The following is a 16336-nucleotide window of genomic DNA, read 5'->3' on the forward strand; positions in this document are numbered from 1 at the left end:
GTGAGTGACGATGATTTGTGTGTTTGTGTGTGTGCCCCCCGCGGCACCGTTCTGCCCCCCCACCCCCCCACGGCCCCCTCCATCAATCACAAGGCACTTCTGAAACTTCGGCCTTCTCTTCCTTCCCCCCCTTTTTGAACTTTCCCCCTTGTTCCCATGCATACCTGTGTGCTGTATTTATCCAGACAGAGCACTCCTGCCTTTTAAAATGCCGGCTAGCTTTTTATTATATATTTATTTCAACTCCATCTTTCTTTTTATTGGTATTTTTGTCCTGTTTAATCACAAGACTGAATTGTATGTGGAATTGTATGTGGGACAAAAACTGTTTCAGTAATAATAATAATAATAATAATAATAATAAAAATAAATCATTAGGCGTATAATAAATGCCTTAAGGCTGATTTTTTTGTTCTTGGCAGAGATGAGGTGAGAAATAGGGTCCTTGCAGCTCCTCCTCTCAGTCCCCCAGCTCTCAAACTCATGTTCTGTGAGAAAGAGAGAGATTCCCAGTCCCAGAGAGAGACAACTCCTGTGAACCCCATTCTCTCACCTCTTGTAGGAAAAAATCCATTTATTGCAGCTGAATAACTGGGCAATGTAAAATTAAAATGTTTAACTGATTAATCCTCTCCCTTTCAATAAACTGATGAATTACATTTCAATTGATTTGCTTATCACCAAGACTTCAAATCTATGAGAATTTCCAGAATATAATAATTAAAAGGAGTGCAAGACAATGAAGAATTCAATACAGAAGCTCTAGGGCACACAGTTAAAAAAAATCAAGGCTGATCTTTGTTATTGTTTCATGCATTCCCCAGTACAGTAACACACAAATTACTCTAAAAACAATAAACAAGTGTCTCATATTAAAACTCATTCTTACCAATAAAAATAGGCCCCACTGATTAATCAACTCTCCTTTTAGTTAATTAATCTGCTGAAAATTAAAGCTTGTAGCCCTAGAGTTGGTTTTTTTTTTTTAAATCATTTGACCAGGAAGACAAGTACCGTTCAGTTCGCATACAGTGAATTTCAGAGTTGAGATTAATCTGTTCTCATCACAGCCCAGGCTTGTGTATTTATGTGCAAGCCCTTTCTTGATGACATTGCCATGTGGTGACCAAAGCAAGGAGGAGAGAAGTCTCAGGCTGTGTGGTGCAGTCGCTGCAACACAATTGCTGCCTAGAAAAGAATGTGCAGGTGCAAAAAGCAGAAGCTCAAGTAAGCTTCAATAAGATGAACAGTGCCAAAGCTGCACAGGCTGCAATAGGCAATGTTGAGGGGTTTCATCATTACTGCTTTTTAGGAAGTGAAGGTCAACCACTGTCAGTGCCGCCCTGGGCTCTTACTGCGAGGAAGGGCGGGATATAAATAAATATATATATATATACAGAAAGAAAGAAAGGAGAGATGTAAAGGGGAGTATTTCTTTAGATGTTACCCTACTTTCCATTTTTGCTTTCTATTTGCTTCAAGCCCTATTCTGTCACTCTCCAGTACACATGAAGAAGGGGCAGCGAGGGCAACCCCCAAACCTGGGTGTTGCGCCTCCAAGTTAGTTACTTAGAACAAAGTATGCCTTTCCTATCTACGATGTATTTCTATAAATGAAATAGCTTTTCTTATTTTACTAAGTCTTAAGTCTCAGTGATCTCAGTGCAGGGTAAAAGCCTGCCACAAACACACACATTGGCACACACAAGCATCATAGACTGTTGACAATCTCTGCTAATATCTATACAAATGTACATAACATGCATCACCTGAACTCACATGATCTAGAGTTACCTTAGATCTTGCAAGATTTGCAAATGAGAAGCAATAGGGTTTTATATAAGTTCTGATTGTCTATTGGGCTATCATAGGTTATATGTTTTTTTCATTTTCTATGGCAAAAACTCCAACTTCAGTGGAATTTATGTGATGTGTTCTAATCATTTGAATTTGGCTAATGAATGCTTTATTCTTTCATCAGAACTTTAGCAGTAGTACTAAAATATTAATAAAAAAGAAAAGGGAAAGAAAAAATACTTTACATACATCATTCAGCTGTATTGCTAATTATAGATATAGATATAAAAGATAAATGGCATTTTGTCAAAAGTATTTTTGTCTACATTTTATACCTCATCCTTGGTTTTCCAAGCTTGGCATGGAATGCTTCTCATACAGAATTAATTTGAAATGCTGCATATTTATTATCATAATCATCATACTCAAAATAAAAAATATATGTACCGCCTTCAAGTTGATTCCAACTTATGGTTTACCCCTGTAAACATCCATCGGCCCACCGTGGCTTACGTCCCACATCTCGGATCAAAAGGTGTTACAAGCAAGGAATAAGATAATGTGTGACAGAGAGGAGCCTGTGGAGGAAACAGCTCCAAATGAGGACTCAAGCAAGGGAGGACAACCCCACAGAGAAATCCCTTCCTGTCCCCCTAAATATGGCCTTCAGGCAGACCCTGAAACTGCAGCGAAGGGGAAGAGAGGAAGAAGAATTCAGAGGAAACCAAAGATGGATGGATCAAGCAGGGACAACGCAAGGCAATACCCAGGAAGGCAGAGATCTTCATTCCTGACCCCTAAATGCAGCCTTCACCATTATTATTAGTTTACTTAATATACTGCGTCATGTCCAAAAGAAGTTTCTGAGCAGTTCACAAAGCACAATATGGCCTTCAGGCAGAGCCTGAAACTGCAGCCAAGGGGAAGAGAGGAAGAAGAATTCGGAGGAAACGAAAGAAGGGCGGATCAAACGGGCACAATGCAGAGATCTCCCTTCCCGACCCACTCAATGTGGCCTACATATGGTGAAAGCAGCCAGTCACCATTCTTATTTGATAACTTTTAACATGCTCAGAACAGGTTTCCAAGCAGTTCACAAAGTACAAAAACCAAAATACATGACACTGAAAAATATGAAAGAGTCATCCTACAGCAAGATCTCTCTCTCCTCTCCCTTCGCCTCCCCAGTGCTGCTTCTCAGAACCCATCCCAGCCTGGCTCCTGTGCCTTTATGTTTTGGACTAGAGGAGTCCCTGCACAGACAAGGAGCAGGCTGGCTGCAAGTGCTGCAGAGACTCCCCTTTCCCAGAACATGTCGGGTGGGAAGAGCGAGTTGGCACAAGCCCTCTGCAGCAGCTTCAGGGCCGGTCTAAGCCCTGGGCACAGCCCCCCCAGCCCACATCCAAAAGCTGTGCTGTGCAGGAGAACCCATTTCCAAAAGGTGGTCACTCACCTGAAGTTTGAGTGGCCACCGGGTTGCCATTTTCCTGCCGAGGCACAAGCAGAGCATTGGAAGTGGAAATGACCTCCAAGGACCACATAATCCAATTAAAAAAGAAAAACTGGGAAGCTTATCTTGCAGGAAGGGAGTCTTTGTGGGGATGCACCTACCATCACTTTCTACATCCCTTTAGTCTTGGTACAAAAATGCCATTCAAATAGTGCTCCTGGGCACATCCAGGAGAGGAGTTTGTAGATACCTCCAGATTTTTTGGGGGGGGGTTCACCACTCAGCAAATCCCTGGTACATCCTACAATAGTGTGATCTCCCCCCCTCCCCAATGTGTTCACAGTTTATACTTCCTGATGTACACAATGATCCCCAATAACACTACCGGCACTATCAGGAGAGCAGCCACAGCCCCGAAGATGCTCCTCAGATGGGATCTCTTTAAGGCTGAAATATGGGAAAGAGTAAAATGATTACTAGGAACCTACAACGAATATTCCCCTTTTATAAAGAAGGCTGCTGTGCATCTTTGAGAAAATCAGGTGGATAACCAGAACAGACACCCCATAACAGAGTAAAGAGGCCCCTAGAGAGAGAGAGAGTGAGGAGGAGGGTTGTCTCTTCCCATGGGGGAAGGCTTTTTTGTGGATAGGGACCTCCCTCTTCCTACCACGCATGCCTCCACCAGGATTAATTCTCCTTCAGGTCTTTAATGGCTTAACCACCCCTCACCACCCATCTACACACACACACACAGCTCATGCTACCTTCACTTAAAGCACTCACAACACTCAAAGCAAGTCAATTGGAACTCCAACTCAACCCCACTCAGTGACATCATAAAGACTCGGCCTCTCACACCAAATGACATCACCAGACATTCAGGGAACACTCTGCTCGCTGCTTGGAGACCCTGGCTCCCTGCAGACACTTGTTGTCATTGATCTTAATGATGTTCACATGCTTTCGTGATTCTTATTTTCAGTATTGTATTGAGATAAAGAGAGGAAGAAAATAAAAACAAAGAAGAACATATTTAGCCCCACAAAAATTGCTATGTTAGAAGACTTCTGTGCCCCCCACCCAGACACTCACACCAGCTACCACAAAGCGGCAGTGGGGGACTGATTTTAAAGGGAGAAAAAGCTGAGAGTTGCCATACATGTACCCTGGACTTCAGGAAAGCCCATTTTAACAAACTCATAACAATGGTGAGTAAGGTTCTGTGGCAGGTGACCCTAACTAGAAAAGGCGACCAAGACGGGTGGGAGTTTCTAAAAAAGGAAATTCTAAAGGCATAATGGCAAACAATCCCATCAAGGAAAAAAGGAGGAAGACAGCAGAAGCAGCCAATGTGGCTTCACAGAAAGCTTAGAGATGACCTGAAAACAAAAAAGGACACATACAGGAAGTGGAAGGAAGACCAGGCCACAAAGTAAGAGTACAGGCAGATAGCACAGAATTGCAGGGATGGCATCAGGAAGGCTAAAGCTGAGAATGAGCTGAGGTTAGCGAGAGATGCAAAAAGCAACAAATTGCTTCCTTCAGGTACATAGCTGAAGAACTCTCAGAACCACTGTCTATTATCTTTATGAAATCGTGGAGGACTGGTGAAATGTCAGATGATTGGAGAAGGGCTAATGTTGCCCCTATCTTCATAAAGGGGAAAAAGGAGGAACCTGGGAACTACAGACCAGTCAATCTGACATCGATCTCTGGGAAAATTATGGAGCAGATTATAAAGCAGTCAGTCTGTAAGCACCTTGAAAACAATGCAGTGATTACTAGAAGCCAACATGGATTTATCAAGAACAAATCCTGCCAGACTAATCTTATCTCATTTTTTGATGGAGTACCTCATTTTTTGATCGAGTACAGAGGTAGACTGTGGGAATGCTGTGCACATAATATATCTCGACTTCAGCAAAGCTTTTGACAAAGTGCCCCATCATATTCTGATTAGCAAATTAGCTAAATGTGGGCTGAATGGAACAACTATCAGGTGGATTCACAGTTGGTTACAGAATCGTACTCAAAGAGTGCTTATCAATGATTCCTTTTCAAACTGGGGGGGGCAGTAATGAGCAGGGTTCCATAGGGCTTGCCCCAAAGCTAGTGCTATTCAACATTTTTATTAATGATGTGGATAAGGAGGTGCTCAAAATGCTTATGAAATTTGCAAATGATACTATATTGGGAGGGATAGCTAATATCCTGGAAGACAGAAACAAAATTTAAAGGGATCTTGATAAGCTGGAACATTGGACTGAAAACAACGGCATGAAATTTAAGCGGGATATGTGCAAAGTTCTACACCTAGGAAAAATAAACCAAATGCAGAGTTATAAGATGGGAGATACTTGGCTCAGCAAGTCTACATACGAGAAGGATCTTGGGATTGTAGTTGATCACAAGCTGAATATGAGCCAACAGTGCAATGTGGCTGCAAAAAAGGCAAATGCTATTTTAGGCAGCATTAACAGAAGTATAGTTTACAAATCATGTCAAGAATTTGTTCCCCTCTATTCGTCACTGGTTAGGACTCATCTTGATTACTACGTCCAGTTCTGGACACTACACTTTAAGAAGGATGCAGACAAACTGGAATGGGTTCAGAGGAGGGCAACAAGGATGATCAGGGGAGTGGAAGCAAAGCCCCATGAGGAAAGACTGAAAGAACTGGGTATCTTTAGCCTTGGGAACTGAAGATTGAAGGGAGATATGATAGCAGTCCTCAAGTACTTGAAAGGTTGTCACATAGAGGAGGGCCAGGATCTCTTCTCTATCATCTGAGAGTGCAGGACATCGAATAATGGGCTCATGTTGCAGGAAGCTAGATTTCAAGTGCACATCAGGAAAAACTTCCTAACTGTTAGAGGGGTCTGACAATGCAATCAATGAGCTCGAGAGGTGGTGGGCTCTCCAACACTGGGGTCATTCAAGAGATAGCTGGTCAATCATCTGTTGGGAATTCTTTAATTTGGATTCCTGCATTGAGCAGGGGTTGGACTCAATGGTGTCATAGGCCCCTTCCAACTCTACAATGCTATGATTCTATGACTGGCTTCACTCAAACCCATGGCTTTTCTCAAAGGAGAGACCTGCAGTCTCCAAAGACTGAGGCTACATATACATTATACATGTAAAACATGTTCCTCCCCAATAATCTTGGGAACTGTAATTTTTTAAGGGTGCTGGAAACGATAGGTCTGTGAAGGGTAAACTACAGTTCTCAGGACTCTTTTTTGTGTGGCGGAGAAAGTGTTTCAAATTCATGGCATGTACACAACTCCAGTCTTTCTCTGGAGGAAGATGTAGCCTCTCTGACCAGAGACATACCATGTTTCTCAGTGGGTAGACCTGGAGCTTGGGGAGGGGGCGTGACTCTTTCCATGACCGAAGGAATGAGATGACAGGGCAAAGCAGGGCCTGCTCTGCACTGGCCCAAATACCACAGAGTATTCTCTTAAAGAAGGATCTCCAGATCCTGGTATCGCAGGCCTGTAGTGGAGCTTGAAATACATAAAAAGGCCTTGAGTGACCCTCAAACATTGATTTTCTTTGCGTTCAGGTGTATTTTTCATTCTGTTGATTAACTGCTCGTACAACTTTTACAAAATATTTTCTGGTATACTCTTACCACAGCAATAAACTGGGGCGCCGTAAAGGGAATCTGCTGTCCCTTCCAGAAGTAACATTTCCCACCCCAATAGTTTTGGCGTCCCCCTCCTCCAACTTTTCACCTGCTTTGCACGCTAAAACACGAACAGTTTCCTCCTGGGTGTCCTCACTGTAACCGATGCTGCTGCTGCTGCTGCAGGGTCTCTTCCTGGAGTCTCTCTTTCCTCCCTGGATGAAAATTCTCCCTGAAGAACTGCCACATGCATGCCACTCTCCCAGCTAGCCAGCCAGCCCTCCCTCCCCCCCAGCCTCTCACCAGGCTCCCTGAAAGCCACGTCTAGAGGCTCCAGAAGACCATCATGCTCCACGTGGCACCTGTAGTGGTCCTTGTCCTCAGGGTCTATCTGGATGCTGAGCCAGGCGTAGTACGTCCTGTCTGAGTTGGGTGCCACATCCCTGCGGAAAGTCTGCTGCTCCAAGACCTCCCTGTCCTTCCTCCAGGTGGTGTCGATCTCCTTGGGGTAGAAGCCGTAGGCCTGGCAGATGAGAGTTTCCAGCCCATCATGACCTGCCATGAGTGTAACTTTCACCATTGGAGGGTCTGTAAAAATGGCAATGTTGGCATTAAAATGCATAATATGAGCACTTTTCCAGTGGCTGGCAGGGTGGGTGCTCCCCTTTAATGTTAGGAAGGGAGCCTCTGCAGCTAACGAATCCCAACATCCAGGTTGGAGGCTGGAAATCCTAAAGCAGGGCCTGATGTTGCAAATGTGGGTCTGGTCATTGCCTGGATGGGAGACCACCTGACGAACACCCTCCCCCACCCCAGATGCTGATGGGAGGAAGGCCAGCTGTCAATATCATACAGGTAGCCCCTTTCAGCCTGAGGGCCACATTCTCTTCGGGGCAACCTTCCATGGCCACAAGCCAGAGACGGGCGGGGCAGAGGTGGAAGTGGGCGGAGCCACAAACTCCAATTTTATCTTTGTACTTCCTGTACACCCACAAATGGGTATTTAGAAGAGAGACATTATCAGAGTTTCAAGGGCACATTCCAGCCAGACGGACATACTCAAGGGGGATATGAAGTAGGGGAGCAGGGAGAGTCCTGAGGGCCAGAAAGAGAGGCTTAGGGGCCCCCAGGCTCCTCCAGCATCTTGTTGCGCTGAAATTGTGCCTCAGTCAGCAGCAACTGGCATTGTTGCATCTGCCAGACCTGGGTTCAGATCTCTCTAAAGGGGAGTTCACTTTGCAAGGAGGACCAAAGCTTGTTCTTCACTCCAGGGTCTCCGATGCTTATAATTGCTCCTCTTGCGTGCAGGAAGCTCGATCCTCAGCATCCTCACGCAGGGCTGGGAACACTGAGTCCCAGTCAGTGTAGACCTAGGGTTGCCAACATGCTGTATTTTAATTATATGTGGGGTTTATAGTTGATATTATAGTGATAAACTGCTTAGAAGCAATTCAGCATTTAAGCAGTATCTAAAGGAAATAAAATAATAATAATAATTGTAACAGCCTCACAAAAGGAAGCTTTAAAAAGGAAGAACTGACTTATTTATGGGGGGACTTAATATATTGTGGCTTCCGAATCGCATGAAAATGGTTTCAGATGGTATCAGAACAGCACCAAACTCTGGTGATAATATTAATGATTTAGAACGCTTCTGATTTATGCTGGAAATGCAGAAAAGCAAGAGGGCCTTCTTACGCTAATCCTCATGCTAAACATTCTTGGAAGCAAATGCGGAACACGGTGAATGTTATGTTGGAAGTCTCTACCCCAAATTTGTCCAATTAGAAACATTATGCCCCTAGGATGAGGATGTGGGGAGGGGAACACGTTCCTGCCCTGCCCATTGCTCACCTCTGGTCTGGTTGTAATGTTTTTGCAGATTCACCAGGTCCCTTCTGAACCTCTGCTCGCTGCTCTGAAATCTCCAAGTGTTTATATCCCAGAACTGAGGATAGTACTTCTCCACATTCTTCATCCATGAGATGCGAGGCTGGGCCCGCCTCGTCTGGCTGTCGTAGTAAGTAGCGAGCTGGCCATCCACATACGTTACCCCACTGAACTGGACCAGTCCTTGGCTGGGCTCCCACAATGCACTGTACATGCCATCCATGGAATGAGATGAGGAACCTGCAAGGGAAAAAAAAGGGGGGCAGAGTTAGAGGGGCACATGGGCACACCCCAAACGAGCCTAGGAACTCTCTGTGTAACATCATCCTGCACCTCCACAGAAGCAGAAAGAGAGTCCTTTGCCCTGATATCAGATCAACCCACCCTCAGCAGCTCCTGATAAGTTCTGTCAAAAAAGAAGTCTAGGTTGCCCCAGGCCCCAAAACCCTAATATGGACAGTTTGGGAACTTTCTTCCAGTTGCTTTGTGCTCCTTGCAGACAAGAGGGGATCTGTCTGCCTGCCTCTCTCTCCTTCTCTCTTTCCCCCTCCCAAGCAGCAGAATTTGGTTCCCCATTCAAGATGGAACCGCCGCCTGCAGAAGGAGCCACGCTTTACACACCTCTCCCCAAAGAAGCTGTGGACTACCCACCCTCTCGGCAGTCCCATTTTCCTCACGGTGCTTCTATGCCATTATTATTTTATTGATAATAATATCCAAGCTAATACCTTGGAAGACAGGAACAAAATGCAAAGGGAACTTGAGAGGCTAGAGCATTGGGCTGAAAACCACAGAATGCAATTCAACAGGGATAAATGCAAAGTTCTACACTTAGGAAAAAAAAACCAAATGCAGTTATAAGATGGGGGATAGATACTTGGTTCAGCAATATGACATGCAAGAAGGATCTTGGGGTTATTGTTGATCACAAGCTGAACATGAGCCAACAGTGTGATGTGGCTGCAAAAAAGGCAAATGCTATGTTAGGTTGCATTAGCAGTCGTTTCCAAATCTTGGGAAGTATTGGTTCCCCTCTATTGGCACTGGTTAGGCCTCACCTTGAGTACTGCCTCCACTTCTGAACATCACACTTTAAGAAAGATGCAGATGAACTGGAACAGGTTCAGAGGAGGGCAATGCAGATAATCAGGGGACTGGAAACAAGGCACTATGAGGAGAGACTGAAAGAACTGGGCATGTTTAGCCTGGAGAAGAGAAGCCTGAGGGGAGATATTATATGATAGCACTCCAAGTACTTGAAAGGTTGCCACGAAGAGGAGGGCCAGGATCTCTTCTCGATCATCCCAGAGTGCAGGACATGGAACAATGGGCTCAAGTTGCAAAAAGCCAGATTTCGACTGAACATCAGGAAAACTGTCAGAGCGGTACAACAATGGAACCAATGACCTACAGAGGTGGCGGGCTCTCCAACACTGGAGGCCTTCAAGAGGCAGCAGGATATCCACCTGTCAGGGATGCTTTAATTTGATTTCCTGCATTGAGCAGGGGGTTGGACTAGATGGCCTTGTAGACCCCTTCCAACTCTACAACTCTATGATTATTTATTACATTCCTATTTCATCCTTCCTCCCAAAGGAGCCCAGGGCAGCATACAACAAACCAGCAAGTCATTAATATTAAGAATAAGTAAGTAAAAGCATTTAGAGTTATTAATATCTAAGGCAATTCTTACTGTGCATTTGCAGCCTACGATAACAACAATGGACTGCATTGCAGGGTGGTTGTAAACCACCCTGCCTCAGCTTTGACCTCCCCCCCAAAAAAAATCCTTTGAGAATGTGCGACCAGCCCCATATGGATATTCTAGAGAGCAGATACTGGTTTATAGCTTTTAACCCCCTTTTCTGTTCTGTTTTGCCTGAGTAAAAAAGTTATCTCGTTTGCTGTCAGAACAGCTTAACCCTTTAGGTTAACAAAAAGTGCCTTTGCCCGAGTATGCACGGTTTAGGGTTCCACAGAACCCTTCCTCAGAAGTAGCTCAAATCGAAGAGGTGCAGCGTTCCTGGCCACTGGATTAGGCTGATGGGAGCTGTAGTTCAAAACAGTAACTTTTCCAAGCTCTGGGCTGCCCCATCTTGCATCGCAGCCCTTTTGCGGCAGACCAAGGTGAACTCCACAGAGCAATGGAAACAGAGCGACAGCCAGGATTGGGCAGGGGGGAAACATCGAAACAGGAGGCCCCAGTCTGAAACCCTGAAGCGATGCTGTAGCCGGAACCTTCCAAAGGTGACTATACTCTCCCGCCACAAGAGTTTAGTATGGAAATAACTTTCCCTTTTCAGCCAATCCCAGGGAGGCTTCTGCGCAGGAGTCACTCCCCACCCGCAAGCAGCACTTACGTTGGATGGCTGTGCGACCATGCCGAGGTGTAGTGCGAGCGGGGCAGGGCTTTGCAGTGGCGGTGGGTGTCGGGGTGGCTGAGGTGAGTGCTCCGGCGGGGGGGGGAGGAGGAGGAGGAAGGAGAGGGTCCCCTGCAGCTGCCCACCCCTGGGTCCAAGCGGGCAGAGCAGTGGCGTCACTACGGGGGTCCAGGCAGTGCGCACAGCACCCGGGTGACACCATGAGGGGGGCGACACCCAGAGCCGCCCGCCCCATCGCGGGGCAGGGCGCCGTTGTCCGGCAAAGGAGCCGAGAAGCGCTCCTGCCCGGCAGAGCTTGGAAAAGTTACTTTTTTGAACTACAACTCCCATCAGCCCCAGCCAGCATGGTGCTGGCTGGGGCTGATGGGAGATGTAGTTCAAAAGAGTCCGGGTCAGCGTTGGAGAGCAGCCAACTCCTCCTCGGAGGGAGGCAGGCAGGCAGGCGGGTCGGCATGCCATGAACGGCTTTTCTCCTCACTCCCACGGACCGTCTTCGCAACCCTCCCCTCCAGCGGCTTCCTCCAATGAGGCGCTTGTGATGTTCATGTATTAGTGTATATATGGTAAGTGCTGTTTGTATAGGAGATACATGATAAGTGGAATGAAAGAGGAGGGGGGAGTGAATGGGCAGTAGAATGCTGGATGATTGGCTGAGGGTTGAGAATGGCTGAGAGTATAAATGGAAGGATGACAGTTAAATCTGGGTGGACGTTAGTGAGTTGTTTGAGAGGGTGGACGGTGAGCGTGAAGTGGGTTGTTTTGGTGGGTTTTTGAGAGGAGATTGGGTGGAGAGTGTGGAGTTCGGATTAATACTAAGACCAGTACCTCAGGAATAGATGTGACCATATGCTTAAGTGCCTTTATGAAGAAATCTTGTTATCTTTGTTATTTAATAAATATATTTGGTTTACCAAAGGCCTGATCCTTGGCTGGGGTTTCACAGACCAGAAGGGAGGGTAAGGTAATGACCAAGGCTGAAGGGAAACTAACAAATGGTGGCAGCGGTGAAGGGGAGAATATAACACCACAAGTATTCAGAGCAAACCAGAATTATCTGCATTGATACAAAGGGAGTGGGACAGCTTGAGCAGTCAGTCACAGAGGTAACCTGATAGAGAGACTCAGGTAGAGTCTCTGGAAATACTGGTTATAGGACGTGACTGGTGGTGCTGCCTAGCAGGGGGATCTGTTGAGATCTGTGCTAGAGCGAGGAGAGAAACCATAAAAAGGGACAGTCCGGACTGATGGAGTCCCTGGTGGTGCCTAGTGACAGGCAGTTACCACGAGCAGGTAGGAACCTGACAGGGAGAGCCAGGGAAGGGCATCACAGCACTCAAGCTGGCTGAGGTGTGTGAGGGAGAAGGAGAGAGTTGTGTGCCCTGCCGCTCGGCTGGCCACCCGCCCGCCTACTGCCCCTCATCGCCTCACACACACAGCATAGTCAATAGTTGTCCTGGTCTTTCCCGCCCCCCAGGCTGGCCTTCACCCATCCCCCTCCTTGCTGCATGGTAGAGATGGGGGTTTAGTGAGAGGGTGGGTGATGCAGCTTTCTCCCCTACCCTAAATATCCCCACCCTCACTTCATAAACGTACTTTTTATTTTGAAGGTGTGGAGATAAGGGGAAAGGTGTTGTATCATCTCTTAAAGCGGTTTGTTTTATATGGGGCGGGGGAAAAGTATACAAGTAGCCTAAAGTTAGGCTACTACTGCTACTTCTCCTTACAGCGCAATTCCATATTATACAGCCACGGGAGTGGCTGTATACTATAGTCAGCGAGGATTTTTCACATTCCGCAATGTTAAATGGAAAATATCCCCCCGTGCCATTCTGAGGCTTCCCATAAGCTCATTTCAAAACAAAACCTTACAAAACGTATAGTTCTGAACTCAAAAACGCTTGCTTAACAAACTTCTAATTTTCATGGCGATACACAAAACAGTCAGAGAGAATCGAGGGTTCAAAGTGTAAAAAGAGAGAGAGAAACCTCAGAGCCCTTTTGGACTTTTTTTCTGCGAGTTCTCATAATCTGTTGAAATTCATTAAAAATCAGCCATGTTCACAGAGTACCTGTAATCCTAATACTGACATTGCCAACTGACCTTCATCTACTGCAGTATAAAAGTTAAAAAAAATGCCTGGCTGATCTTTAATTAATTTAAGACATTTTGTCTGGAAGCCTATGATAATGCGGGGCATGCTCAGTAAGGACCAACTGTCAGTGTTCTAAAAGCCTCACAGCTGCTGGGCGTGGCTAATCAGAGGGCCACACCCACACCAGACTTGATTTCACTTGAGACACTCATGGCTTCCCCCAGAGAATCCTGGGAAGTGTAGTTTGTGCAGGGTGCTGAAAGGAGACTCCTATTCCCCTGAGAGAATGGTTAACAGTCAGCCACTCTGATTGAAAGTCTGTGAGAGGAACAGGGCGTGTCCTAGCAACTCTCAGAACCCTCCACTAACTACACATCCCAGGATTCTTTGAGAGAAGCCATGATTGGCTTTGAGCCATGGCTTAGAGAGAGAAGCCGTCATAAATTGTTTTAAATTGTTTTTAAAAGATGTGTTTTTAAATTTGTATATTTGTTTTTAATGTTTTTAGTTATTGTAAACCGCCCAGAGATCTTCCACTATGGGGCGGTATATAAATACACTAAATAAATAGATAAATAAATAATGATTGTCCAAAGTGTAATAGAGGCCTGGTGTAGATGTGGCCAGGGACTGCTTTGTTTTAAATTTGGGTGGGAGGTAGGGTTGCCAGGTTCAGGGCCTGAGACTGATCCTGTATCTTTAGGAGAAGAGAAAGTCAGCCAAGTGCAGGTGTTTTTGCAACATTGTAATGGGAAAAACCACAAGGTAGAATTCTGCCTTCCCCCTGCCCAACTGTGAAAGATACAGAAGACGTCTTGGTTGGCAGGCCCAGCCTGGTCAGTTTTACCTATCCTAATCATGATTGCATAGGAGTATATCCGATTCAACTCAATAAGCATACAAATGATCAGACCTGCCTTTTCCCTCCTTCCCCTTTCCTCTCCCTTTCTCCTCCCCTCTTCCTTCTTCGCTTGGGGAATAAAACTAGAGTCTTCCTGTCTATGCTGGAAGCAACATTGATTTTAATACACATGAGCTCAGACTGCTTAATAAAACAACATCTCACTCTTCTGAAGTGCATTTCCATGTGCGATGACTGAACAGCAACAATGTAAGTTGGTGGCAGAAGAATTTGGAAAGGGGTTCAGGAAAAGACAGATGAAGTAAATCTTTTCCTGTAACATCTAATTTTTTAACAGCCCTATGATTGCCAGTTTATGATTTTAATTTGATGAAGGACTATTTACATTCTGTTTAACAGCTCTTGTTGCAACAATTCCACAGGTTTTAGTTTCATCTCCCCTCCCCATTTATTTCATTTATTTATTTATTTATTTAAGCTTATATACCGCCCGACTAGCAACAGCTCTCTGGGCGGTGAACATTAAAAATACAATAAAAATAACACAAAACTGTACAGTCTAAAATCAAAATATAATAATTTAGAATTAACAGGAATTAAAATGCCTCAGAGAAGAGAAAGGTTTTAACCTGGCACCGAAAAGATGATAGTGTCGGCGCCAGGCGCACCTCCTCGAGGAAACCATTCCATAGTTTGGGGGCCACCACTGAGAAGGCCCTAGATCTTGTCACCACTCTCCGGGCTTCCCTATGAGTCGGAACCCGGAGGAGGGCCTTCGCAGTAGACCGTAGTGTACGTTCCGGTTCATATCGGGAGAGGCGTTCCGACAGATATCGTGGTCCCGCGCCGTATAAGGCTTTATAGGTAAGTACCAACACTTTGAATCTGGCCCGGAAGCATATTGGAAGCCAGTGCAAACGGGCTAGCACAGGTGTTATATGCTCAGACCGCTTAGTTCTTGTTAGCAGTCTGGCCGCCGCATTTTGCACTAGCTGTAGCTTCCGAATCGTCTTCAAAGGTAGCCCTACGTAAAGCGCATTGCAGTAGTCCAGACGCGAGGTTACCATAGCATGTACCACTGATGAGAGGTCCTCCTTACTCAGATAGGGATGTAGCTGGGCTACCAACCGAAGTTGGTAGAACGCATTCCGTGCCACCGAGGCTACATGAGCCTCAAGTGTGAGGGAAGAGTCTAAGATGACTCCCAGACTATGCACCTGTTCCTTTAGGGGGAGTGTAACCCCATCCAGGACTTGGTATATATCCACCATCCGATCAGAGAAACCATCCACCAACAGCATCTCAGTCTTGTCAGGATTGAGTCTCAGTTTGTTAGTTCTCATCCGGTCCATTGTCGCAGCCAGGCAACGGTTCAGCACGTCAACTGCCTCACCCGAAGAAGATGTAAAGGAGAAGTAGAACTGCGTGTCATCAGCATACTGATGACAACGCACTCCAAAACTCCTGATGACCGTGTGATGCGTCCTTCCCTGGCTCTCCCTGTCAGGTTCCTACCTGCTCGTGGTTACTGCCTGTCTCTAGGCACCACCAGGGACTCCACCAGTCCGGACCGCACTCTCTTATGGTTTACCTATCCGCTCTAGCACAGATCTCAACAGATCCCCCTGCTAGGCAACCACCAGTAACGTCCCAAAACTAGTATTCCCAGAGACTCTGAATACTGGTATTGTTATTCTCTTCACCGCTGCCACCATTTGTTACAGTTCCCCTTCAGCCTTGGTCATTACCTTACCCTCCCTTCTGGTCTGTGAAACCCCAGCCAAGGATCAGGCCTTTGGTAAACCAAATTAAGTATTTATTAAAGATAACAAAGCTAACAAGATTAACAAGATTTCTTCTTAAGGCACATAAGCATATGGTTTTACTGAATACTAATCCGAACTCCACCTCCCTCCTGGCAAACAACTCTCTAAAACCCCACCAAGCAATCCACTCAGTTCTCTTCTCCCCCCCCCCCGATTCCACTCTCACTCTTCCTTTTATACTGTCAGCCATTTTAAACACTCAGCCAATCATCTCGCATTCTACTGCCCATTCACTCCCCTCCTCTTTCACTCCACTTACCATGTATCTTCTAAAACAACAACACTTACCATATATACATTAATATAGGAACATCACATTTCTCCCCCCTTAAACAACAGCAGAGTATTATTCCTGTTCCAGGATTTATACGTCGCATTAACAAATAAAAGTCTCTATGGGGAA

General features: G+C 45.7%; 2 protein-coding genes across 4 annotated transcripts in view; one reads left to right on the forward strand and one right to left on the reverse strand.

Annotated features, from left to right (window-relative positions):
- Positions 1-6278: 6278 nt before the first annotated feature.
- On the reverse strand, positions 6279-11441 carry LOC133381682 (HLA class I histocompatibility antigen, B alpha chain-like). The gene is made up of 4 exons (XM_061621060.1): positions 11132-11441; positions 8736-9011; positions 7185-7469; positions 6279-7096 (listed from the first exon to the last, which is right to left on the reverse strand). Exons 1-4 carry the CDS (start codon positions 11385-11387, stop codon positions 7035-7037), a joined length of 879 nt encoding a protein of 292 aa, XP_061477044.1. The 5' UTR covers positions 11388-11441; the 3' UTR covers positions 6279-7034.
- Positions 11092-16336, forward strand: part of LOC133381679 (major histocompatibility complex class I-related gene protein-like) — a 41293-nt gene continuing 36048 nt past the window's right edge. Inside the window, exon 1 of one of the 3 annotated variants that reach the window (XM_061621054.1) lies at positions 11092-11214. The gene's annotated coding sequence lies outside the window, so the exon portion shown is untranslated. Of the gene's footprint in view, positions 11215-11684; positions 11716-16336 lie in introns of those variants that run through there. The other 2 variants (XM_061621056.1, XM_061621055.1) reach the window with 2 other exon arrangements.

Source organism: Rhineura floridana, chromosome 3 (genome assembly GCF_030035675.1).
Source record: "Rhineura floridana isolate rRhiFlo1 chromosome 3, rRhiFlo1.hap2, whole genome shotgun sequence".
NCBI classification, from domain to species: Eukaryota; Metazoa; Chordata; class Lepidosauria; order Squamata; family Rhineuridae; genus Rhineura; species Rhineura floridana.

What these genes read in the sequence shown, in the direction of transcription:
- LOC133381682 (XM_061621060.1), bottom strand. Translation starts at nt 11,387, where the DNA reads ATGGGGCGGGCGGCTCTGGGTGTCGCCCCCCTCATGGTGTCACCCGGG. An exon ending in ACATTACAACCAGACCAGAG is followed by an intron (nt 7,470 to 8,735) that starts GTGAGCAATGGG and finishes CCATTTTTACAG; the next exon opens with ACCCTCCAATGGTGAAAGTT. An exon ending in CGTGGCTTTCAGGGAGCCTG is followed by an intron (nt 7,097 to 7,184) that starts GTGAGAGGCTGG and finishes ATTTTCATCCAG; the next exon opens with GGAGGAAAGAGAGACTCCAG.